This window comes from Chanodichthys erythropterus, chromosome 2 (assembly GCF_024489055.1).
Source record: "Chanodichthys erythropterus isolate Z2021 chromosome 2, ASM2448905v1, whole genome shotgun sequence".
Taxonomy (NCBI): domain Eukaryota; kingdom Metazoa; phylum Chordata; class Actinopteri; order Cypriniformes; family Xenocyprididae; genus Chanodichthys; species Chanodichthys erythropterus.
Genome location: NC_090222.1, coordinates 30,813,492 through 30,839,097, shown reverse-complemented (window position 1 = coordinate 30,839,097; position 25,606 = coordinate 30,813,492). Strand labels below are relative to the sequence as shown.

Sequence of the window (25,606 nt, the reverse complement as noted above, 5' to 3'; positions counted from 1 at the left end):
CGCGCGGGACCACGTTGACTGAGCTTGCTGCCGATGATGTCACCGGGCGACATATGGCTTATGCTGTAATAGTCACTAAATCTGGGGAAATCGCCTTTCCAGCTGACATGAGTATTTAATTTATTCGTACCTGTCAAGTAAAATATTCTCTGTCCACGTTGATGGAGCACCATCCTGCTATATCCGGTTTAGGGAGCCTGAAATGTTGGATTTTACATGGTAATTACCGGAGCCAGAACATAATGACATGATAGAGAGGACACTGTTGCCGTGAGATAGCAAAGTGATGAGCCACTTTCACCTGGAAACTCATTTAAACTGCTTTTTTTCCCCTTTTATCCCTTTTTTTCTAGATCTACCATGCATTAGCAAGGGTCAGCATCCTGTGCAGTGGACATATGTGCTGAATGGGCAGCTGTGGTTTGTGCTCATCATAAAAAGCGGATGTCAACATTGGCAATGTGGTCACTTAAAGGTTTGCCTGAAAGGATATCTTAAAGGGATATTTCTCCGAAAAAGTTCACAAAGAATGTTGAAGAATATTTTGAAGAATGTTGGTAACTAAACAGTTTTGGTTACCATTGACTGTGGAGACAAAAAAATCACTGTGACATTTCTCAAAATGTTTTCCACAGAATAAAGTCATACGGGTTTGGAAAGACATGAGGGTGAATAAATGATTTTCATTTTTGGGTGAACCATCCCTTTAATGAATACAAAGTTGTCAGTTTAAGGGATGCCTGTTAGACCGGCATCGGCAGCCGTGTATTTCCCAGTGACAGGTGTTGTTTCTGGGGACAAAGGGTCAGTTAGGTCTACTTTCGTGGGAAAATGGCTAGCGACTATGCCCTTGGCCACCTGTTGGTGGGACTTCGACCTGTTGTGGCAGCTGTGTGTTTATACCCCTATGTTGATGAGACATTGACAAGATATGTCATGATTCTGTGACCTGAAGCAAGAGTGCAGACTACACTGCAAAGATGGCAATCCACTGAAATTGAAATCATAGGTTTAAATGCTGCCTTAAATTTTTGAAGTGAAAAGTTAATTAAACTTTTTTAACAACTTGAATGTAATCACTGATGAAGAAACCAAGATCTCTCTCTCTCTTTCAGAAAAAAAAGCAGAAAATGACAAATTAATTATGACAAATTAAAGTTATAGCTCCAACAGTTATTGTTACTAACTTGTTGGTGACTTGGTATTATATTAGCTAAAAGTGTCATAATTGACCCTTCGCCAGGAGTTTGATTGACAAGCGATCTAACCAATCATAACGCAGAATCCGCCATTTTGACAAAGCAGTCAGGAGTTAGATTAACCTCGGTGGACCTGAACTTGAAAAATGGTGTGTATTTACGTCTTTCCGCGTTTTATACAACATTCCTTCTCATGTTCATTCATGTTTATATGATGCTATAAATTAACTAGTATGAAGAGATGATCGGTTCACGAGCCGCTGGAGCTGAGGCGCTACAGCAATCTGTCATGACACATTAAAGAGCCAAAACGGTTTTTATTGTTCGAATTTCTTTAAAAAAAAATACACAATTTAAAAGCTGGGACTTTGTTTAATATCATGCTCTGTCTTGTCTGTCGACGTGTTGTCAGTGTCCTCTTTGCTCCACTATGTATTTTTCACTCTGTGTGTGGCGCGATGGCGCCATGGCTTGTTGAACAAAGCAACAGTAACTAAGAGGGGCGGGTCTTTGCGAAGGATCAATTTGTTTGTTTGTTTAAAAGGCACTTTTATGTAAGGAATAATTGACAACAGGCGTTGAATTCTTAGAAAATAATACACATGGCGTTGTGGCTGTTACACCTGTGGTGGTGTGCATTGTTTTCTAAGAATTCAACTGCCCGGAGTCAGTTATTCCGCTCATAGGCGCCGATTTATGTTTCTGCCGGTGGGTGCCCATAAAATCCATGGAAAATATCTCGTATTTTTCCGTTGGTGCTCCAGCCCCCGAGCACCCACGGGATCGGCGCCTATGATTCCGCTTATTCTACGGTTAGAGAGAGAGAGAATGAGCATATGCGAATTAGCCTACCTGAGTCTGTGCGTCTCTCACGGCAGCAGTGTTTCTCTACCTCCAGAACCGCACAGTTATTACCTCGGTGAGAAATGTCATGTAGCTTTTAAATTGCTAAACTATTTTAGTGATTATTTCGTCAGAGCAGCGCTGACAAAATGTTGCTGTGCGAGTGTGTGTCCACATAACATTTGAAAGAGAGAGAGTATGCGCTTTCGGGACACAACAAAACGTATTTTGTGGCAAAAACCATGACAATAATTTGTTGTTTTCATCCAGTTGTTTACTATATTTATTTATTTGGTCAGTGTCCTTGTGAGTTTTGTTTCTTTTGCGGTTGTAGACTGTAGGACCTATTGAGATAACTGAAATCATTTGGCGAAGTGATATGGAACTGCAATGCGGTCAAGACCTGCCTGGAACTACTTTAGCCGTGCGTTTCACTGAAAATAGTTGCACGCCTTAACCCTCTATGGTACGCAATATGATATCAATGAGGAAAAAATCATTTGTGTTGTTTTTCCTGCTTAAAATTGGACACTTTAACAATATCAATAAACATTTTCATAATTTTTAAATTTATTTAATTTTTATAAGTTTGTTGCCTCGAGGCAACATTGTACCACAATGGAAAAATTTAAACATTTGGCATTTTCATGTAGAAAAAAGAAATATATTTATTAAAAACATTCATTTCTTTAACTAGACACTTAAACAAACAAATTTATCTAGTTTTTAATGTATTAAAAGTTTCATATTTAATAAAAAGTAACATTTTATATCCAGCTGTTGCCCTCAGGCAACATTGTACCATAGTGGAACGCAAGTATTACCAAACCATCATATTTTTATGTTATTATATTAAATTATCATATCCATCTTCATCCTCATCTCCATCTTCTCTCTCACCCTCAGTATCTCCTTGATGGATTGTCACTATGATTTCATCTTCCTCATTACAGTATGACCCCTCATTAACTCCTCATACTCACCCTCATCAGCTGCCAGTGTTACCTGTGTTTTATACGTTTCTGAAGTGCTATAGAAAATGTGCAGATCATAATATATGCAGATATAGTATGTGAATTAGTATTCTTATAAGTACAAGACAAAATCATGTGAAAATGCTAACATATTTAGATAATTCTAACTCTTTTCCTTACAAATATGATACATTTGTATTGAAACCTATTATGGCTGTATGGTCTTATGCGATTCCATTATGGTACAATGTTGCCTTGAGGCAACATACAGTTTTTTGTAATTTTCTCTAAAACATTTGATGATATATAATGTAAATTACTTAAAAATACTTCTTTACTTGCCAGTGAAGGTGACTCATATTTTTTGTGGGTGATTAAATGGTTACAAACAAGTGAAAAAACACTTTTCAATGGAGAAAATATGGAGTCATGTGATATGTGCACATGTGCTGAAACAGGACACAAAATGGACCCCTGTTGGTCATGTTTTTGGTCTTTTTTGCGCTTTTATTGATTAGTATTTGAGTTATTCTGTCCTGAGATATGCTTGATCAATCAATTTGTGCTTTATTTTATTAAAAACAAACTAAAATAGACCATGTTGCTTGGAGGCAACACCATACCATAGAGGGTTAAGGCTGATCAACCAATCAGATTCGAGCATTCAACATCCGTGTAGGATAATTAATCATTAATTATTCTTTATCAATATTTAATTATACAATAATGCAAATTCTAGTTGTTATTATTATTATTATTATTATTATTAATAATAATAATAATAAAAACTATAATAATAATTATTATTAGCATTATTTATTTAGTCCTATTTATTTCAAATGTTGTTATGTTTTATTGAAAAATCTTTGTGCTAGGAAAGCAGGAAGAGGAGTGGAGGAGGCAGGTGTTTTTTCTAAATTAAATGTTCTTCTCTAGTTTTTCCAGAGCTTATTTGCTTGGTTCAGCGATGTGTGTCCAATGAGAGGAGCAGAGAGGAGGGAATGGGGCGGAGAGACGGAGCCCAAAAGAGAAGTTGAGAGAGAGAGAGAGAGAGAGAGAGAGAGAGAGAGAGAGAGAATGAGAATGAGAGACGTGCTGTCAGAGTGAGAGCTGGAGGACATGCATCCATTTCCACACAATATCAGACTATCGCTACTTTCACCTTTCCTCATATCCAGATGCTACTTTAAAGCGCTTTTCTTCACAGGAGGCTAATAATGCTTATTAACGCAACGGTTGGATATATTTCCTGAAATATTAAACAGCGCGATAAATCCTTTCCCCGCAATTTATTTTCCGCTTTTATTTCGATCATTGTTCAGGTGTTCAACGCAACAGCTTTCGTCCGTAGGAGTCTCGTTTAAATAAATAACGCTTTATACTTCTGTCATTAAAAACCTTCAGTCTGGAATCACAGCTTGACAACGAGCCGAAGAAGAAATGATGGCATGATTGTGACAACATGAAAAAGAAAAAGTGTGGAGGAATATTGTTGCACTGCTTTTGAAATCACCATATGAAGGTGGAGAGAGACTGACAGGAGAGAGGTAAGTGACAGAGAGAAAGATGTCTAATGGAATTAAAATCAAACTCATATCTTCACTGTAATTATTTATACATGATTATAAATGTACTAAATGATAAAAAATTATGCTCTTTAGTGTGTATTTTAGAGGCAATACAAATGCCCAAATAGTGCAGAGCAGTGATGGTAATATGATGAGTCTTGGATTTGTCACAGGTCAGTCTAGAGGCCACAATTTGACTATTGCATAAGTTTCTTAAAAATACAGAGACTCTTGCATGCATTTATGTGACAGATATTGCTGGAAGGAGCGAGATGAGAGGAGGGGGTGTCAGAGGGAGGAAGAGAGAAGGCGATGGAGAGAGAGAAAGCTCAGAGCGATTAGTATATATGGATGGGTTCATAGGTTCATCAGTTTTCTCTTTTTTGACTCACAAAGATCTTCCATGAAAACTCCTCGAGCACAATGCAACAACTCAGTTTCACCCAACACTTGCAATCCATCCTTCGTTTATTAATATGAGGGGAGTCCCCCATTTAATCCAGCCTCCTTTTGCACCTGCTAATTTTATTCGGTTATAAATAACAATGATCCTTTCTTCACTCTCTCTCTCTTTCTTTCTCTCCCTCCAACTAAACTCCAGAGTTGAGGAGCAGAGCACAAACAAACCTGCTGGAGCCTGGTTGCCATGGATCCCCCTCCCTCTCTGAGTCTGGCCCTTCTCAGCGGGAGCGAAGACGAAGAGCAACGTCTGCCCCTCCCTCTCGGTGGTATCTCCCATGCTTCCCTTTCTGGCAACTACCCTGGGACTAACCACTCAAATCATACGGGAGGCAACAGCAGCCTGGAGCGCCTCAATGGCACCCCTTCTCCCACCACGCCGAACCTTCCCCCGGCGTCGCTGCCCAAGTTGCCCCTGTCCACGACACCCCAGCTGTCCACGCCAATCCCCAACGCGCTCCACCCCACTAGCACGCCGCTCTCCTCCTGCTTGGGTAGCCAACACAGCCTGAGCGGGGAGACGTCGCCTGTCTACAATGCGCTGTTCTATTCCTCACATTCACCTTCCACTGAGCGAGATCGGGAGCGGGAGAGGGAGCGAGAGCGGGGATGTAAGCACAGGCAGGCCAGTCCCCTGGTGCACAGGCGGGACAGTAACCCCTTTACAGAGATCGCCATGAGTTCGTGCAAGTACAGCGGCGGCGTGATGAAGCCGCTTAGCCGCCTCAGCGCCTCCCGTCGGAACCTCATCGAGTCCGACAGTGGAAGCGACACCAAAGAGGGCGGGGCGAGCGCAGGCCAGGTGACCACGGCCTCCTCTCAGCACAGTCAATCCCAATCCCAGAACCCCCCAGAGATCGTTATCTCCTCGAAAGAGGATCCGCCTTACGGACACGCTTACGAACTAGAGGCCTCGGCCAATCAAATGTCCATCTACCACCAGAACCACGCCCTCTCCGAGAGCAGGGGTATGCTGGGTGGTTCGGCAGGGGGCGGGACTAATGGAAGGAGGGGCGGTGCCGTGGGAGGCCCAGGAAGGACCGCTTCCAAAGCCCCTAAACGTAAGAATCAGAACATTGGCTACAAACTAGGCCACAGGAGGGCACTGTTCGAAAAGAGGAAGAGACTTAGTGACTATGCGCTCATATTCGGCATGTTTGGCATTGTTGTCATGGTGATTGAGACCGAGCTGTCCTGGGGTGTCTACAATAAGGTGAGGACTTTGTGTACCGGGGACTTGGGTGAATGGTCGGGCACGAGGACATATCCTGCTGGTTCTGCTCTGTCTGTGTGAATAAGAATGAGAGTGCATGTGCTTCCCATATTATGTTCCTATAATAACGGTGGTAAAACTTGGATTCAGCCATACATATAGTAGTGCAGACCATTAAATAAAGCAGTATACAAGTTACGTAATGACATTCAACAAACAAGAACATATGCTTGACCAAACAAAAATCACTTAAAGTGATAGTTCACCCAAAAATGAAATTCTTTCATCATTTTCTCAATTTTGATCAATTTTGATCCATCCACGCATCAAAAAGCAGGCATCAAAAAGTACAAAATGAGATCAGAAAAGTCATTCCCATGAATCCAGCAGTTTAATCCAAGTCGTTAATCCATGATCGTTTTATATGATAAAAAGATTTAATTTAGTTTTTTTTCATATATAAAAATTGATTAATGCACATACATTGAGCACATCAAAAATGGTAAACACGGCAGCCTAAGGGGCCGTTCACACAGAACGTGTTCTTCTATTCCAATGCGCTACTTTCCCATTGTTATTCTATGTAAACACGCGCTTGACGGACGTGCATGACCGTTACACCCGCGTCTCACGTCTTTTGCAGTGCCTCGCGCATGAGCGCCACATTTTTAAGACGCCGTTTCAAGTTAAAAGAATTTCAAATTTCAACTTTCAACTTCAAATTTCGCTCATCAATGTCAGTTCCAAAACAGTGGACCAATCAGAAGAACTCGGAGGCGGGGCAAGCGTTGGCATGACAACTGTTTTATTTGATGGCAACATGGCGGAGGAGGCGCTCATTATTATCTTATTTTCTCTTTTTCCATGTCAAAACTCGTATCTATCTATTCTGCTGTTTGCCTATTTCTATTATTTCTGTTATTATCGTTACCCTCGCGTTCTATGCTGTGCTTTTTTAAAAACCATTCCTGAGCGCTGCGACTCACGTTTTTAGACGCAAAGATGCGTTCTGTGTGAATGGCCCCTAACAGTGCTTGCTTGACGTGTGAGAATAAACCTCACTGGTTCTTGCATGTCAAGTTTCTGTGCTTCCGAGCTTTCGCATTTACCCGCATAACAACTTTGCTCAGTTTATAATTGTAAAAGAGTGGTCACATTTTCACAGAATTTTTGTGGGTGAAATCTAGTAATTTCAGTAGGAATCCTTACGATTTACGATTGGGAAGTTCATGTGATGGCGAAACATTTAAACCATGCAGATTTTGCATGGACTTCATGTGGACCAACAGAAAGCTTCTTGATTTGAAAGTGACATCTGTGTGAATGGTGATTCATACATTGCTACACTATTGACCTTCCTCACAATATTTTACAGAAATGTGACAACACCATGCCATAGTTTCTGTTTAGTGTTGTTGTTTATTTATTTATTTATTTTTAAATAAACCCAGCAAATTTTTTAACTGACTTTCAAAGCCAATGATCATTTGCATATTCGTTTTATGAAAAATAGCAGCTTTGACCTTTATTATTGTAACCGCTCGTGTGTTCCACTGGAAAAAGTCACAGGTTTCGAGTGATGTGAGGGTGGATAGATTATGACAGAATTTTGTTTAAGCAAATGATCTGTGAAAAGTGTGACTCATTTGGAGTGACCAAATTTAGACGTGCAATGTGAATGCGTGATTTTTGCCACAAACACCAACAATAATCCTGCAGCTTAATCATCAGAGATATAAATAAATGTTTTTCGGAAGTTGCGTTCAAAGCCGTCTCAGTTTGAATGGGCACAAAGTGTGTGATCACAGGGACCCATCACAGGAACTTCTGTTATTTAGAGGGTGCAAAGCCATATCATGTTACACAAGCGAAGCTGAAAATCAACTCTCAAAACAAACATCCATGGAGAATTGGAATGGCATTTGTCACCTTTTTGGAACTGAGGACAGTAATGATGCACCTGTGTATCTGGCGTGAGCATGAATGTTTTAAATAGTTATCTATCTATCTTAGTGAACATACACGTGTGCAATAGACATTCAAGGTTCGTAATGCTGCTGCGGTCAGAAAAGGACTGTCAGGATCAGATGTCTGTATGCTCAGAAAGAATTTTTGACAGCTGAGATTTCTCAAATGGGGTAGAGATCAGTAATATTTGTGTGATTAAGAAATGATTAGAAACTATTTAAAGGAATGTTCTGGATCCAAAACAAGTTCTCAGAAGTGTATTTTGAATCATCCCTCACAAACACAGGCAAAAAATGTTTATGCAGAAAAAAAAATAGATACCGTGACCAGTGCTTTTGACCTACTTTTATCACATTAATTTGAATGGGATAATCTTGTACCATATTGATATAAAAAAAACCAAAGAAAATAAATTCAATTCTTTGTTATTAACAACATGAAGTGTATTAAATATTACTTTACGTCAGGGCAAGGGGGTTTGTGAGTTTATTAAATAGCTATTAAGTAATTAAATCCTTAAAAAAAATAGATTTGTACATTTGTACATTTTAATGTTTTTGAAAGACAAAAGCCTTCCAAAGACAGTAATGCATGGTTAAATGACTCACTGAGTGATAATTCAAATAATAATCAATGTGTTCATCAGGACTTGATTATATATGCAATTTTGAGAAAACACTTCTTAAAAGTGAAATAATTTCTGTAAACCCAGTGATCAAATCACTGATTGGCTCATGATTAGAGGCTGGTCTGTGTGTGCAATTCCACAAACCTGGAAGACCTTCTGAATGCATATAAGCAGTAGGCTATTTCAGAAAGGAAAATTTAAATGATAAAAAGGAAGTAGTAGAGATAATCAATGAATTATAAATAATTTACTGCCGTTGTGAGAATAAAAAAGTAACTGTAGTCTGTTTACGAGTATTTTAAAATGTAATATAATCTAACTACAAGTACTTAATTATTGGAATCTGATTATGTAATCCAGATTACATGTAATCAGTTACTACCCTGCACTGATCGTGGTCATGCATGCATGAATTAAGAATTTGTTCACATGGCATTTTACTAATTTGTTCTGCTTTTAAACCCTCCACATAGCCTAGTGTACCATCAAGTGTTTCACTGTAAAGACTGTAAGGAACTGAGAGATGAGTCAAAATTGTTTGTGGAAACTGACAGCTTGTTGAGAGGATAGAGCTTAATAAACCCAAAACTGAAACTGTTTAATACAGAAAGTGGTGTGGGTTGAGTGTGTTTAGATTCTCTAAAACAGATTTATACATTTTGGAGGAATATACTGTCTCTTTATTTATGCATGACAAACATCCATTTTGCTCTGCATAAGTTTTGAACCCATGGGAGGCGAGAACACACATTCTCACAGTCTGCTCTTTTGCTAAAAATCAAGTGTTGCTTGATGATCAAAGTAACTGCCATTACAGCCTACAGAGTGTTACTCAAGAACTGACGTTTACTTCAGCTGAATTACAGACTAGTAACATTTTATATAAAGCCGAAGTCTCAAAATCATTGCGAGGCTGAAGTTAGGTAAGTGACTGATTCTTGTGCCGTTACGTTAAAAGGATTGAATGTAACTGACACATCATGTCAAGGTGAAATATTTTCCACTGTGAAAGCCACAGCCTCAGATTGAAGGCTGAATGTGTGTGCGGGTGAGTAAGAAATGGACAGAAAGTGCTGAGCTCATTGTCAACTTATTTAGCTTTGGTGTCAGTTTTTTTTTTTTTTTTTTGATGACAGGAAGCTAATATGCTAATATTAGCTATATAATAATTATTGAACCTTATGAGTGACTGATTTTGCACCTTAAACGTACAGTAGGTACACTCAACTCTCAATTGATTCAGTTTGAAGTTAGTTTGTTAACAACTGGATTCTCTTATAAGCCTAAAAACACACATAGATGTTAGTTATCATCATGCATGATTTGGGGTGCTAAATGTAGGCATACTCAACTCTAAATTGCGTCCACTAGAGTCTGACGTTAGCATGTTGCTAAGCTAACAGCTGGGTACTCTAATAAGCTTAAAGGGTTAGTTCACCTAAAAATGAAAATTATGTCATTAATTACTCACCCTTATGTTGTTCTACACCCCTAAGACCTTCGTTCATCTTCGGAACACAAATTAAGAAACAAAAATACAAAATAACGACTTTTTAACAATATCTAGTGATGATCAAAACACTGCTTCAGAGCTTTATGAATCTTTTGAGTCAAATCAGTGATTCAGATCGCGTGTCAAACTGCTGAAATCACGTGACTTTGGCGCTCCGAACCACTGATTTGATTCGTAAAGTTGCGAAGCTTCAAGAAGCAGCGTTATGAAATCGGCCATCACTAGATATTGTTAAAAAGTCATTATTTAGTTTTTTTGGTGCACAAAAAAATATACTCATCGCTTTATAATATTAAGGTAGAACCACTGTACTCACATGAACTGATTTAAATATGTTTTTAGTACCTTTATGGATCTTGAGAGAGGAAGTACCATTGCTGTCTATGCAGGCCTCGCTGAGCCATCGGATTTAATCGGAATTTGTGTTCCCAAGATGAACGAAGGTCTTAGGGGTGTAGAACGACATGAGGGTGAGTAATTAATGACATTATTTTCATTTTTGGGTGAACTAACCCTTTAAAAACCCATAGCACATAAATACTGGGTAAAATCGTAGGATTTGAGACGCTATAAGTAGGCATACTCAACTCTATTGACACATAAATATTGAGTAAAATTGTACATTTTAATGACACTAAAAGGTTTTTATTGATAATTATTCATTATTATAATCGATAGTTATTTTCATCATCCACCATCTTGGATTTATTTTTGCTGAGCTTGCTGCAGTGTATTCTGGGATTGCATTTACTTTGAAGGCTACATGCTTTGAAATTTGTCTAAAATGAGGTATCTTAGGAGGCAGAAAAACCGAGTGGCGTATTTTTCGCCTTTGTATTGCTTAAAATGCTCAGTAGGTTTTGGAACAGCACCTTCGTCTGAAGTGCGTGTCTGTGCGCGAGTGGGTTTGTGTGAGTGTTATGAGGTGTTCTCTTGCATCTAGCACTGTTCTGAATGGGTCTGTCTCAGCATGTATTCTGGAAATCCCTTGTACGTGCAGTTGTGGTCCTTGTTCTGCACAGGTGCTTTTGATATGGCAGATATAGGAAATTTGTTCTGTCACAGTATCTCTCTTTCGCTGCCTGTCTTCCCTGTGGTTTTCTCTTTTGTCTCTACCTCTTTTCCACTTATGCTTTATTTTTATTTCTCTCTCTGTCTCTCAGACACGATTTCTCCTACTTTCTCGTTCTTTCACTCTCTCTTGTACTCTTTTTTTTTTTTTTCCCTTTTCCTCTCTCTGGTGATTCCTTTCCTCTTCTCTCCTGGTAATTATTCTGGGTCTGGAAATCTTTCTCTTTCTTTCTTGTACTCTCTATCCTTAGTGCTCTTTCTCTCTCTCTGTTATTGTAGTGGGCGGTGAACGGGGGAGTGTTATTGGAGAGGGAGAGAAAAGCGAGTGAGTGTTAGGAGAGATGAAATGAAAGGCTGTAATAAAATCTCTTTATTTGAGATGGAAAACGGGTGAGTGAGTCAAGTTTGTACATGAATAATGGCCATGCTGATTGTATACCATTATAGCCATTATAAAGCATCACAATAGAAGCCTGTTAGTGCTGCATCGCCCTTCAGAGCAATTAAAGGGCTTTTCTCTCAGTGCATTACTGTTGAAGGTCCAGAGACATGTGAGATACTGATGCTCTTCCACATCCTCCAGACTGCTTCTATTTGATTTGACTCATCTAATGGGGAATTACCTTTCCTCAAACCCCATATATAGTCACTGGTAACTCCCATATGAAACAAGTTTATTTGAATGGACAATTGAGTGATGGCAGAGGGAATAAATAAGGAAAGTGGCTGCTTAGATGCTGCCGGACGCTCACATCTCGGAGTGACCGGCTATATTGATTATTGATAATCACCTTTGCACAACATCAAGCACCTATTGATGGTTTCAATGCACTGCTTGAGCTGTGTGTGTGTGTGTGTGTGTGTGTGACAGCTGCTTTTGAAAGGATGAAACCAGCTGGAAATTCCTGTTGAGGCATCATTATGTCCAAAACATTTTCCTAACCTCTTAACACTTTCGTCTCTTTTGAAATGGCAGTCGTGTGTACAGTTTGAAGCAAAGAAACTGAAGAATGCTGTCTATGTTTGAGCATATGAAAATGAAGATTTCACTAGTTTTGTATGTGAAGTGTTTACGCTGATCTGGATGGGAATTTATGTGCATATTATGGCTGTTGATTTAATACATTGATTTAGTGCATTACTTGTCTAAAAAAAATGCAATAAAAAAGAACGCAGAGAATTAAAAAAGAATTAATCACAACTCCTGAATCATACACTGATTGGGAAGTCAGCATAAAACGGAAGTTGTGATTAGTCTTTTATTCCCTATGTGACATATATATGAGTGAAACGGCTTCTCGAACAAGAAAAAAATATAGGGCGGGACTTGATTTTTTTCCATCAGGAATTGATTGGATGGCTGTGGTTTGCTATTGCTGTGATCTCATGTGAGTGACAGGTTGTCCCGCCCTCGTGCCAAAAACACGTCATCAGAGAAGAGATGTTGTTGCAAGAGGGAGAATTTTTTTTTTTGATTTAACATTATGAGGGCACATGAATTTAAAAACAATATTAAAGGTGCCCTAGATTCAAAAATTGAATTTACATCGGCATAGTTGAATAACAAGAGTTCAGTGCATGGAAATGACATACAGTGAGTCTCAAACACCACTGTTTCCTCCTTCTTATATAAATCTCATTTGTTTAAATGACCTCCAAAGAACAGGCGAATCTCAGCATAACTGTTACGTAACAGTCGGGATCATTAATATGTACGCCCCTAATATTTGCATATGCCAGCCCATGATCGAGGCATTACACAAGGGCAGAACGTCTGGAATTGTGCACAGCTGAATCATTAGACTAGGTAAGCAAGCAAGATTAATAGCGAAAAATGGTAGATGGAGCAATAATAAGTGACATGATTCATGATTACATGATATTTTTAGTGATATTTGTAAATTGTCTTTCTAAATGTTTTGTTAGCATGTTGCTAATGTACTGTTAAATGTGGTTAAAGTTACCATCATTTATTACTGTATTCACGGAGACAAGAGCCGTCGCTATTTTCATTTTTAAACACTTGCAGTCTGTATAATTCATAAACACAACTTCATTCTTTATAAATCTCTCCAACAGTGTAGCATTAGCCGTTAGCCACGGAGCACAGCCTCAAACTCATTCAGAATCAAATGTAAACATCCAAATAAATACTATACTCACAGGAATCGATGTATGCATGATGAACACTTTGTAAAGATCCATTTTGAGGGTTATATTAGCTGTGTGAACTTTGTGTTTGCTGTTTAAGGCAGTTGAGAGCTCGCGGGGGTTGGGGAGGGGGAGATTTAAAGGGGCCGCACGCTTAATCGGTGCATATGTAATAATGGCTCAAAATAGGCAGTTAAAAAAATGAATTAAAAAAAATCTATGGGGTATTTTGAGCTGAGACTTCACAGACACATTCAGGGGACAACTTAGACTTATATTACATCTTTTGAAAAGGCACCTCTAGGGCACCTTTAAATAATTATGTTCACCACACGTATAAATCATTTATAATAAATACTGCAATATTCCATAAAAAATAAGAGTTTTGATTTCATGGTGACTTTAACTACTATCGGACATTCCTTATATTCATAAATGAAATGAGATCAAACACAAATGACTTTACCTTTTGCTTATTCATTGGTCCGGTCTGCCACAATTATGTAATGTCTTTCACTTATCTTTGTTTGGGGGCTTTTCTCTGAAAATATTGATATGCAATTAAAGGGTTAGTTCACCCAAAAATGAAAATTCTGTCATTAATTACTTACCATCATGTCGTTCGACACCCGTAAGTCCTTTGTTCATCTTCGGAACACAAATTAGGATATTTCTGTTGAAATCAGATGGCTCAGAAAGGCCTCCATAGCCAGCAATGTCATTTCCTCTCTCAAGACCCATAAAAGGTACTAAAGACGTCGTTACAAAGTCCATCTCACTACGGTTGTTCTACAATCATTTTATGAAGCGACGAGAATAGTTTTTGTTCGCAAAAAAAAAACTAAATAACGACTTATATAGAGATGGCCGATTTCAAAACACTGCTTCCTGAAGCTTCGAAGCGTTATGAATCAGTGTATCGATTCATGATTCAGATAGCCAGAGTCACGTGATTTCAACCGTTTGGCGGTTTGACACGCGATCCGAATCATGAATCGATACACTGATTCATAACACTTCGAAGCTTCAGGAAGCAGTGTTTTGAAATCGGCCATCTCTATAAGTCGTTATTTAGGTTTTTTTTGCGCACAAAAAACTATTCTCGTCGCTTCATAAAATGATTGTAGAACCACTGTAGTGAGATGGACTTTGTAACGATGTCTTTAGTATCTTTTATGGGTCTTGAGAGAGGAAATGACATTACTGGCTATGGAGGCCTTTCTGAGCCATCGGATTTCAACAGAAATATCTTAATTTGTGTTCCGAAGATGAACAAAGTGTGTTCACACCAAACGCGAATAGAGCGTCTGGCGCGAATGATTTCAATGTTAAGTCAATGTAAAGACGCGTTTACGCGCGTCTGGAAGTCTCGCGGCGCGAATGAGGCGTTTAGCGCGGCGCGGAAAATTCGCCTCATTCGCGCGTCTAGTTCGCGCGAATGACGCGAATTGAGAGTTTCGCGCGATACGCGCGTGGGTGTCGAACGGCATGAGGGTAAGTAATTAATTTTCATTTTTGGGTGAACTAACCCTTTAATTGCAATTATTTTAATTAATTAATCCTCAAATCATGTATATATAATTTATACAACTGTGCGAAGGTATTGATGTTGCATGCAAATGTTATGGATGTGTATAGGTGTTTGTATGTGTGAGGATGTGTGTGTTCCTTACACACTCAGCTGTGATTTCTCAGGAGATGTCTGGTCCATTCACACTCCGTACACATCCTTCCTTCCTTAAATAGACAGGTAAAAGGAACAGGAGAGAGTGAGAGCTGATAAGAACAGCATGAAAGAGTGCAGTGTGAAATCGGAGCCATTGCGTGTTACTAGCATTGTTGTATTTCATAAAATATTTGCTCTTTCATATTGACTTCTGAATTAATTAGTTCCACATGCAAAACAACTGTATTGTTGTCCTAAACCTCAGCTGATATATGCTGTACAGTGAGGTCCAAAAGTCTGAGATCACTATGAAAATGCTTCTACTAAGCATTTTTTCTGATTGAATGCACTTCTTTTTCATTAGAAATTATATTATTAGCATAAACATGAGTTTAAGATTGTCTTAGTGTTTGGTTTTCCTCTTATGTCTTAATAACAGCAGCATTCAAGCTGCATGAACTCCTGATGAAAACCTAATGATCATGATTCATGTTCTCCAGCATGATTTGAGATAATCCGAAGAGCATCTTGAGCTTTAGTGGAAGCAAATCATCTAGGAGCCACATGGTCAATGGCACACATTTATTTGACTAGACATAGAGCAGAATATGCAATATTTTGATTTCTTTTTTTTAGGTCATAGCATTTAATTTTTTTTTTTTAATATTCTGGAACTCTGTTTATTTCTAAGTTTAAGTCATATTTTGAGGCATTTTGAGTTTTCAGTGGTCAGTTTTGGGTCCCAAACATGAAAAGGTCATTTTAGGTCTTGATGAAATAGCATGTAGAGTTGCACGAGGCAGCATGCATTAAATCCATCCTTCTCTTGCCTCACACATCTGCTCGACCCTTAACAGCCTTAAATACCTGGAAAAAGCTTCTGTCAAATCAATACTTAATTTTCACACTCTCCTCACTCTGTCATGTGTCTCTGGGGATCATCTTAGCTTGGACTTGTTTATTAGATGCAAGGAAGTGTGCAGATGCCTTGGTTGATCAACCTGTTGCCAGTTTACAAGATCGTGTAGCACTGTGTGGGTTTTTATGTCGTGAAAGTGCTGTGTGTTTAGAGGACAAAGTTAGAAATTCAACTGTAATAATAAGAAATGTTTCTTGAGCAGCAAACCAGAATGATTTCTGATGGATCATGTGACTGAAGACTGAAGTAATGATTCTGCTTTGCCATCACAGGAATAAATTAAATTTTTAAATATATTAAAATAAAATTCTGACCCAAAACACACACACACACGGGTTTGTTTTTGTGAATTGTGGGGACATTCCATAGGCGTAATGTTTTTTATACTGTAAAACCGTATTTTCTATATCCCTACACCAACCCTACACCTAAACCTACCATTACAGCATTACAGGAAACTGTGCACATTTTTACTTTCTCAAAAAAACTTACTCTGTGTTATTTAAATGCCTTTTGAAAATGGGGACATGGGGTAATGTCCTCATAAGTCACCCTCTCCTTGTAAAACCGATATCATACCAATGTCATTATACAAATCTGTGTCCTGATATGTCACAAAAACATGCGCACACACACACATGCACAAAAGTTTCCTGTGAGAAGAGAGGATAGAAAATGTATTTTGCTCATTATTAAAACAATACGAGTCAATGGAAAGTCCCCACTATGTTAGAAAAAAACGAACCTGTGTTTATGTGTAATCCATCTCTAAGACATATATAAGGGGTGATCCAGTGGGCTGCTGGACCCTAATCCCACTCCTGCCACAATAACGCTTTTACAGCACTCTCACAGGAGCAATAATCATCAGTACATAGAGAAAAAAAAGAGAGCGAGGGGGAAGAGGAAAGGAAACAAGAGAAAAGATGGACAGCCTGAGAAGGGGTCAATGAAAGAGAGAGGGGGGCAACAGTGCACTGAATTAAAAGGACCTTCAAATGGCCATTAATGCTAAGCTTAATGTATGTGTGTGTATAACTGTGTGCATGTAGGTGAGGCTCTGTGTGTTTCCATTTTTCCCTTGGCCTCTGAGTATGTAATTGGGTTTTCAGGGGTGTAATGGTGTATGTCAGTGTGTAATCAAGTGTGTGTGTGCCACTCGGTGTGTAATTGGGCTTATCTGTGTGTGTGTTTTTCATTAAGTGAGATACATTACTGTTTTTGTAACATTCAGTTTTGGTGGTGGTGGTGTGTATTTTTGTAGCATTTTTGTTTTGTGGTTTGGTCAGTAGCCCTAAGGAATATGGCAAGCCAGTTTAATATTTATTAATTTGCCGGATATGATTTATAGCAGAGGTGTGCGGTGGTGTTTTAAAATGAGGAGGCAAAGTCCTCCGTTTTTTTTTTTTTTTTATATCAAATGTAAATTCATTAATTCAATTCTATTTTTTATTTTTAATGTAATTAATGTTCTATTTCTTAAAACCAAGGATAAAATATCGTCAAGTTAGTGTTTTTACGTATTTTTACATTTATTCCAAAATAACTAAAGGCAGTAACAATTTAAATAATATATTTTATTTGTGAACTGATGTTCAGCTGTTCTTTTTAATAGTCAACTTATTTTCATTGGTCATCAAGCTCGGTAAACACTGGTCACACGAAGATGTTAATTTCACCACACTGATTGCTCACTAAAAAAAACCCCATAGTCTTCATGTTTTCAGGCCATTTCAAGTTTGATTTTGATGTGACATAAAGCGATAAAATCGAAATGGCTGAGTTGTTTACTTACATTTTAATTAGTCCTCCCATTAACGCCATCATTGCCTTCATTTAGGCCAATTTGAGAATGCACACAAAAACAAGAGGCGGGATTTATCGCACAAACCAATCATATCCAATCAAAGTGCGATGGTGGCATTGCTTTAGGGGGTCTGTTGAAACTCAATGTGATCAGGGGAGGCAAACCTCCCGCTGTAAATTTACCTCTAGGTGTCACTAGAAAAACAATTGATTCATACACTTTTTAGTGTCACATTTTGTAATATTTGCGCTGTTTTATTTTTGTAATTTCGATTATCCAGTTTTTTGGGGGAGACACAGCCTCCTTTGCCTCCTCAGAGGAAATGACCCTGAATTCTAGATATCTAGATTTCAATTTTCACTAGATGAAATTATGATTCTTGAAAAACATGAATTGACATTTTTGCAAGTAACAATGTCAATTCTTGATATTGTAAAAAGTAGCTCGGTTTTTACGGCTTATAACAGAGTTAAAGCTGCTCTGTTTCTGACATAATGCTGCATAAAAACCAGACCAAACTATGCCTGCTCTGACCCACCTCAGCCCCTAGTATCAAAGTATACAGTTGAAATTGCTGAGGAAATGCATTTATGCCACCTCTAGGCAGCATTAAACAGTCTGTGTAAAGACACCTAAATGGCACTTTAGAAGCACTTCTATGCCTCCTTTTGCAGATAAGGCAACTTACTTTTCATGTGCATATTAAAAATTGTAAGTTGTATTTGGATTGTAAACTGTAAGTTGTTCGACCGTTTCACTGAAAAGAATCCGATTCAAAAGAGTTATCTGTTCTTCAATTATATATTGTTCTGATTCTCACCATCCAACAGAGAATATATGTTTTTATTGCTGAAATTTTGATAATCAACAATGTAACATTTTCACAATGCTGCCTGCTATGTAATCAATAACATAGCTTCACTACATGAAAAGCTGCATGATTTAAAAAGTAGCAATGCTACCACCAGCCAAACTAATAGTTACGCTACTTTTACCTACTTTAGCTAGATTGAGCTATTCTAGCCGATTTTTATAGCTCTGTTCTCTGAGTCAACAAATGTATAATTTATGCCTAAGAAATTTTAGGAGAACACAGTTGATACTTTAAAAAACTAATAAATAAAAACTCCAGATATCTGGGCTATGAATGAGCAACCTCTGAGCAATAAAGTTCCTCTTGTAAAGGCAACACAGATCATGTTCTCATATTACCAGCTGGGGCTGGGTGTGTATGTGTGTGTTGGTGTTGTATTTATTGGCTTATGTGTGTGCTTATAGAGGTTGATTGTGGTTTATTTGCTGTGTGTTTCTGTATGGGGTGAGTGTAGGTCTCACGGTGAATGATAAAGTGTGGCGTGTGTGCGATTGGTTTGGCCAGAAGGTTCAGATCATTAGACTGCTTGACTTAGACAAAGTGCTCCGAATGAAGGGTCACACACACAACACTGCACATACAGTGACATTAATCATCTGAAAATCTGTGTTAATCCAGGACAAAGTCTCTTTTAGGGATGGTCCACGCAGTGGCCATCTTGGTAGCAGCTATTTTCTGTCAGTAGAAGGATATGAATACAAGTACATTTTCTGTCTACTTGAAAGAAATGGAGTATTTAGGCTATTTTAAACAATTTATCTGTGCATATCATTATTTTTTTTCTAATATGCCCTCACAATCTTTAATCAAAATAACTTGCTCTCCCTTTTTGCAATGACTTATCTTCTCTGATGACGTGTTTACTGACACGAGGGTGGGACACCCTGTCACAAATGAGATCAGGAGCAAACCACAGCAATCCAATTAATTCCTAATGGACAAAAAGTCCCGCCCTACATTTTTTCTTGTTCAAGAAGCCTCGGATATAAGTTACAATAGGGAAGAAAAGACTATGGCAACTTCCGTTTCATGCCGACTTTAAGCTTTGAGTCTTATTTTTGTTTCAGGATCTAAAAAAAAATCTCACGTTGTGCGTGTGCATGTTGTATGTGGCTTGTATTTGAGATTTTTCAAGTGAATCACTTCATCCAACATCAGCGGTAAATGAAGAAATCGAAACAAGAGGAAGTAATTACATTAGAATCACAGATGACTGTGTGCATTTGTGGCGGTACATTCAACTGCGAATGTGTGCGTGCGTTTGTGCGCGAATGTGTTTGTGTAACTGCGTGACAGACAGAAGGCTCGAAGATGACTGTGTATTCAGACGTCAGAGCCGATTTGCTCGGTGTTTATAAAAGGCCCAAGGAGAAGTAAAGAGATGCTGAATAGATGGATGAGAAATGAAAAGAAGAAAAGCAGGAGGCAGATTTTGAGCGTGTGAGAGAATGCTGATGGAGTTAATGGAGCTCGGAAAGCCTATTAGCTCTGCATGGTGTCCATCATGACCTGGATCAATAACTGCTAATCTAGCCATGAGTCTGTTCGTCATACTCACTGTTCACACGCTCATATATAAAATGAGATCTGATAGTCATGTCACAGACACTGAGGACTCATTTAGGAGGATGGTAACACATTATCAAAAAACCCCAAAAAACTCAATCGCAGGCAGGCAGAGTGAGTGGAGACGGTTGGGAAAAGTGAGAAGAGAGTGGAATTAAAATGATGAACTTCATGACCGCATATGCATTAAATATATTTAGCATCCTCAACAAAAAGCCTCTGTATTTTTATGCTGGATCAAGCTAATGCGCATGCGCAGACCTAAATGCGCGTCTCTTGTGCCTCATTTCGGAGGCGCGCATCTAACTGTTTGCTGCAACCCAAAGACTATGGAATAACACAAGTCGCGTCACTCGTATTGTTTTGAATGGGAGATATGCCGGAATAAGTCCCGCCTTCTAAATAAGAGCCAATCGCCGACTGGTAAAGTCATCGCATCACTGAAGCGGCCATTAGAAGCACCGGTTTCTATAGAAACAGATGAGGCACAAGAGACGCGCATTTAGGTCTGCGCATTAGCTTGATCCAGCATAAAAATACAGGGTTTTCTGTCATGATTCGAGCGTTTGGAAAAAAAATTATGAGACAGTTGTTGTCAGATTTCATTGGTGATTTCAAATATGAAATTTAATCGAAAGCTTGGCAAACAGCTTTGGAGCTGCATGATGCCCAGATGACTTTACCAGTCGGCGATTGGCTCTTATTTAGAAGGCGGGACTTATTCCGCCATATTGCGCGTTACACTTTCTCCCATTCAAAACAATACGAGTGACGTGTCTTGTGTTATTCTATAGTCTTTGTGATTAAAATATCTTAAACTGTAATAAATGTATATTTTTTTAATTCTGGTTTGATTTTATAACATCATATATCAACATAGTGCAAAAGGTATTAAAATTATGTGTAGAAGTCGTTGCTTTGATATGAGAAAGAATGTCTGGAAAAATTAATTTCATTGATGTCATTTGGAGTAACCAATATAATGGGACCATTTTGGATCAAGTCATGCGGCCAATATCATGTGACAGGATGTAACATCATTCAGACACTTGCAAAGGACCACATCGCCGTGAAGCAAAGTAACTAATTGAAAAATTCATGTTTTCACTTGCTTATACGCATGTCCCAAAACATCAGGTCATTCGGTACAACCGCTATAAAACGTGGAAAATGTTGTAATATTTTAAAAACGTGTACTAAATATAAAAGGTTTGGTTGTCCTTTTGCTAGCTAGCTAGTTAGCTAGCTTGTTACCATTGTTGAAAATATCGTCATTCAGTAACCAAAAGTGTCAAAAATTTTGGTTAAACCGACATGACTTTTTTGGAGAAAATTTTTGTCCATCTTGTAAAAAATGACAAAAGCAGTGTTAATTGATTAAAAAACCCCACATAATCTCATTGTTAACACTGAATAAAACGTCAAAATTAATTACATCACCATTATGTTGTTTTACACTTTTAAAAACCTTATTCGTCAATGACTCATAAACACAAAAAAAGTTCCTTATTTCTCCTGAAATAATAGCATATAATGAGCATACTAAAGTATTAGCTACTTTTTAGTATATCACATGCATAATTCTTCATGCATGTGATATTTTTTTAGGGATTGTTGAGGACACTGCATTGTATGTGTTGTATGTTTTTAGGGCAACAGCTTATTCACAATGTGAGTTATACATTTTGACTGGTGTGTATCTTTAGTACAAGTTCACCTGTGCATTTCCATTATTGTCTGTGCATCTTTGTATGTTTTGGGTGCGTTTAAATGAGTTTCCACCCAGACAGTCATAGCTTTAGCCATAATAACCTTAACCAACATCTCCAGAATCCCTGATGTTGTTCCAGGACCAACATTAGGGTTGATGAAGGAACATCTACTCGGATAAATCACGCTGAGCATATAGGGCCAATCAATCTTTCTGCCTATCAGAGAAAATCATCTTTAGGACTTGTTTGGAAGCCTGACAGAGAAGGAAACACAACAGTTATTGTATCGATAAGCTGTTAGCTCCTGGAAGGGTACAGTGTGTATGTGCTCCAGTTAGGAGCCCTGTGTATTTATATATGTGTGTGTGGGTGTGTGTCAGTGTGAGAGTGAGAGACTGAGGAGCCGTTGGTCCCCCAGACACCACTGTCTGTCTGTCCGTGTAGAATAATGCTTCCAGTATGGAGCCTTAAATTAGACCCACGGGTGGCCAATCTAATAATGTGTGTGGTTCAGCTGGACAGCATCGAGGCTCAGGCTGGAAATGATTTAGAACTTTTGCTTTTTAGTCAAGGGAGAGTTTAAGCAAGCTGTGTGTGTTAATTAAACTAAATCTGTGCAGCAGGCAGTAGTATATAGTATATCTAGGTGTCAAGGTGAGATCCCTGCAGAGACACATTTAAGTAACCATGACATTGTGTGTTTGTGTGTGGTGTGGTGTGGTGTGGTGTGATTTGAACTGCATGTAATCCATAGATTATGAAAAGACACTAAAAATGTCTTGGCAGACTATATGGCACAGATGCACATGGTGTGATTGTGCTGTTCATTTTTTATTTAAAGAGATAGTTGACCTAAAAATGAAAATTCTTTCATCATTTACTCACCCTCATGTCTTTCCAAACCGGTAGGATTATTTGGCTTCCATGGAACACAAAAGGTGAATTTTTGAACGATATCATATTTTTTTCTTTATAATGATAGTGAATGAGGACTGAGGCTGTCAAGCTTCAAAGAGGTTGGAAAAGGCCTATGGAGGAATCATGAAAGTGGTTCATACATCTCATGAGGTGAAAAGTTTGGGGTTGGTAAGAATTATTAATGTTTCTGAAAGAAGTGTCTTGTGCTTAACAAGGCTGCATCTATTTGATCAAAAACAGTAAAAAGTGTAATATTGTGAAATATTATTACAATTCACATTTCTGTTTTAAATATACTTTAATTGATTTCAGCGATGGCAAAGCTGAATTTTCAGCATCGTTACTTATTAGTCTTCAGTGTCACAAAAATCATTCTAATATGCCGATTTGGTGCTCAAGGAACATTTCTGGTTATTATCAATGTTGAAAACAGTTGTGCTGCTTAATATTTTTGTTGAAACAGTGATGCATTTTTTCAGGATTCTTTGATGACTGAACAGGATTTATTTGAAATAGAAATCTTTTGTAATATGATAAATGTTTTACTGTCATCTTTGATCAATTTAATGCATCCTTGCTGAATAAAAGTATTCCTTTATTAAACAAAAAAAATCTTACTGAGCCCAAACCACTGAACAGTAGTGTATATTCCAAATCTTCTGATGAAATATGATAGTTTTGCATGAGAAATGGATTAAAATTCCAGTTGTTATTCATGAGAAACGTAACATCTGACAGACTCTGATCTGATGTCATTGCAGGGAATTTTATCGCATAATTAAAAACTTCCATCTGTTCGTCAGACAAATCTATCGTATGACTTCAGAAGATTTGAAATGCAATGCACGTGTCATTTAAACCACTTTTATGATACTTTTATAGTACTTTTGCATCCTTCTGGAGCTTGAAAAAAAAGTGTCTCCATTCATTGAAATTGCATTGAAAAAATTTTGTTACATCAAATCAGTCACATGAGTTTGTAATGACATGATGACCGACATGAATTTTTTTTTTCCATATACACAGGGTTAGCACCTGTAAGTGAATATTTCTCTGTGAAATAATAATGGTGTGTGTAACTGACACAATTTGCATGTGTTTTACAGAGCTCCATGTATTCTCTGGCGTTGAAGTGTCTTATCAGCCTTTCCACCGTCATCCTTCTTGGACTAATCATCGCTTACCATGCTCGAGAAGTGCAGGTAAACATACAAATAATGTTCTCACATTAGTATCTATTGTTAAGGTGTGAACACATCGCCATTGTTCTACAAATTTTTGTGGGCAAAATCCAATTATTTCAATTGGAATCCATGTGATCAGGAATTTTGTGGGAGGGCTTAAAATTTCCTAACGCAGATTTCACATCAGGTTCAAGTTGGTCACACGAATTCGCTGTATTGACCAACAGAAAAAGTGACTTTTTTTGTGAGCTGTGCTTTGTACTGTACATCACTACATTATTTAATTTTTTTGTGTGCAAAAATAAGTTTTTCTTTTATAGTCAGTATAGTCACCATGAATCTTTTCAAATTATGTTAAAGCCCGTTCGCACCAAGGATGATAACTTTAATGATAATGATAAAAAATACATTTTTAAAAATCAATATAAATGTAAAAGAATAGCAGAGTCCACATCAAAACTTTAATGATGATGGTGTAGAATAACAATAGCATTGTTATTCAATGCCATCAGTTATTGTTATAGTTACTTTATAGTTATCGTTCTTGGTGTGAATGGTGCTTTACACTGTGAAGGTATTAAAGGTCCCGTTTTTCGTGGTTTTTTGAAGCTTTGATTGTGTTTATAGTGTGCAATATAACATGTGTTCATGTTTTGCGTGTAAAAAAACACAGTATTTTTCACATTATTTACTTATCTGTATACCGCTGTTTCCACTGTCATAAAAACGGGCTGATGACTTCCTTGTTCTATGAAGTCCCTCCTTCAGAAATACGTAACGAGTTCTGATTGTGCCAGCGGTTCCTGTGTTGTGATTCGACAGCAGCTTAGCGAACCTTGCCCGGAAAGGTCACGCCTCTTACCATAACGTGGAGATGCACGCGCTCAGTGTTATTGTAAACATGTCTTTAATTTTACCCTATCAATTTGAGCCGGAATCAGACCCGGTGATTGGACTGCGGGATGAAAATAACAGCGTTTCGACGACATGGCGACAAACACACTCTTCAAACGCAACTCTTGTGTATTCCTGTGGGCGGAGGTTAGTCAAAAAACTGTTTTAGTGACGTCATTAAAGAAGGAAGTAGAGGGATGTAGTCCAAACTGGCCGTTCGATGTAGGCGACTTCTGTTAAATAAAATATCTCGCTTGGCATTGAACTTTGAGCTTTAAAATTTTACTGATTTTATTTATACTCTAACAACAACATTTCACACTAACTAAAGTTTGAAACATGGGATCACGAAGAACGGGACCTTTAAGGAGAAAATTGAGGAAAAATCACATTCAATTCTTGTTTGTTTGTTTTTTTGTTTGTTTGTTTACACCCCTCCCCCTTTAGTGTGACATAAAGAACAGATGAGTAATGTTGTT

The 25,606-nt window shown here is 38.1% G+C and overlaps 1 protein-coding gene across 3 annotated transcripts in view; it reads left to right on the top strand.

Annotated features, from left to right (window-relative positions):
- The first annotated feature begins 4,101 nt into the window (after positions 1 to 4,101).
- kcnn3 (potassium intermediate/small conductance calcium-activated channel, subfamily N, member 3) overlaps positions 4,102 to 25,606 on the top strand; it is a 74,296-nt gene continuing 52,791 nt past the window's right edge. The window contains exons 1-3 of one of the 3 annotated variants that reach the window (XM_067395933.1): positions 4,102 to 4,563; positions 5,186 to 6,256; positions 24,156 to 24,251. In XM_067395933.1, the coding sequence (XP_067252034.1) occupies positions 5,231 to 6,256; positions 24,156 to 24,251 (1,122 nt within the window). In that variant the 5' untranslated portion in view covers positions 4,102 to 4,563; positions 5,186 to 5,230. Of the gene's footprint in view, positions 4,564 to 5,185; positions 6,257 to 9,709; positions 9,776 to 23,027; positions 23,070 to 24,155; positions 24,252 to 25,606 lie in introns of those variants that run through there. The other 2 variants (XM_067395951.1, XM_067395942.1) reach the window with 2 other exon arrangements.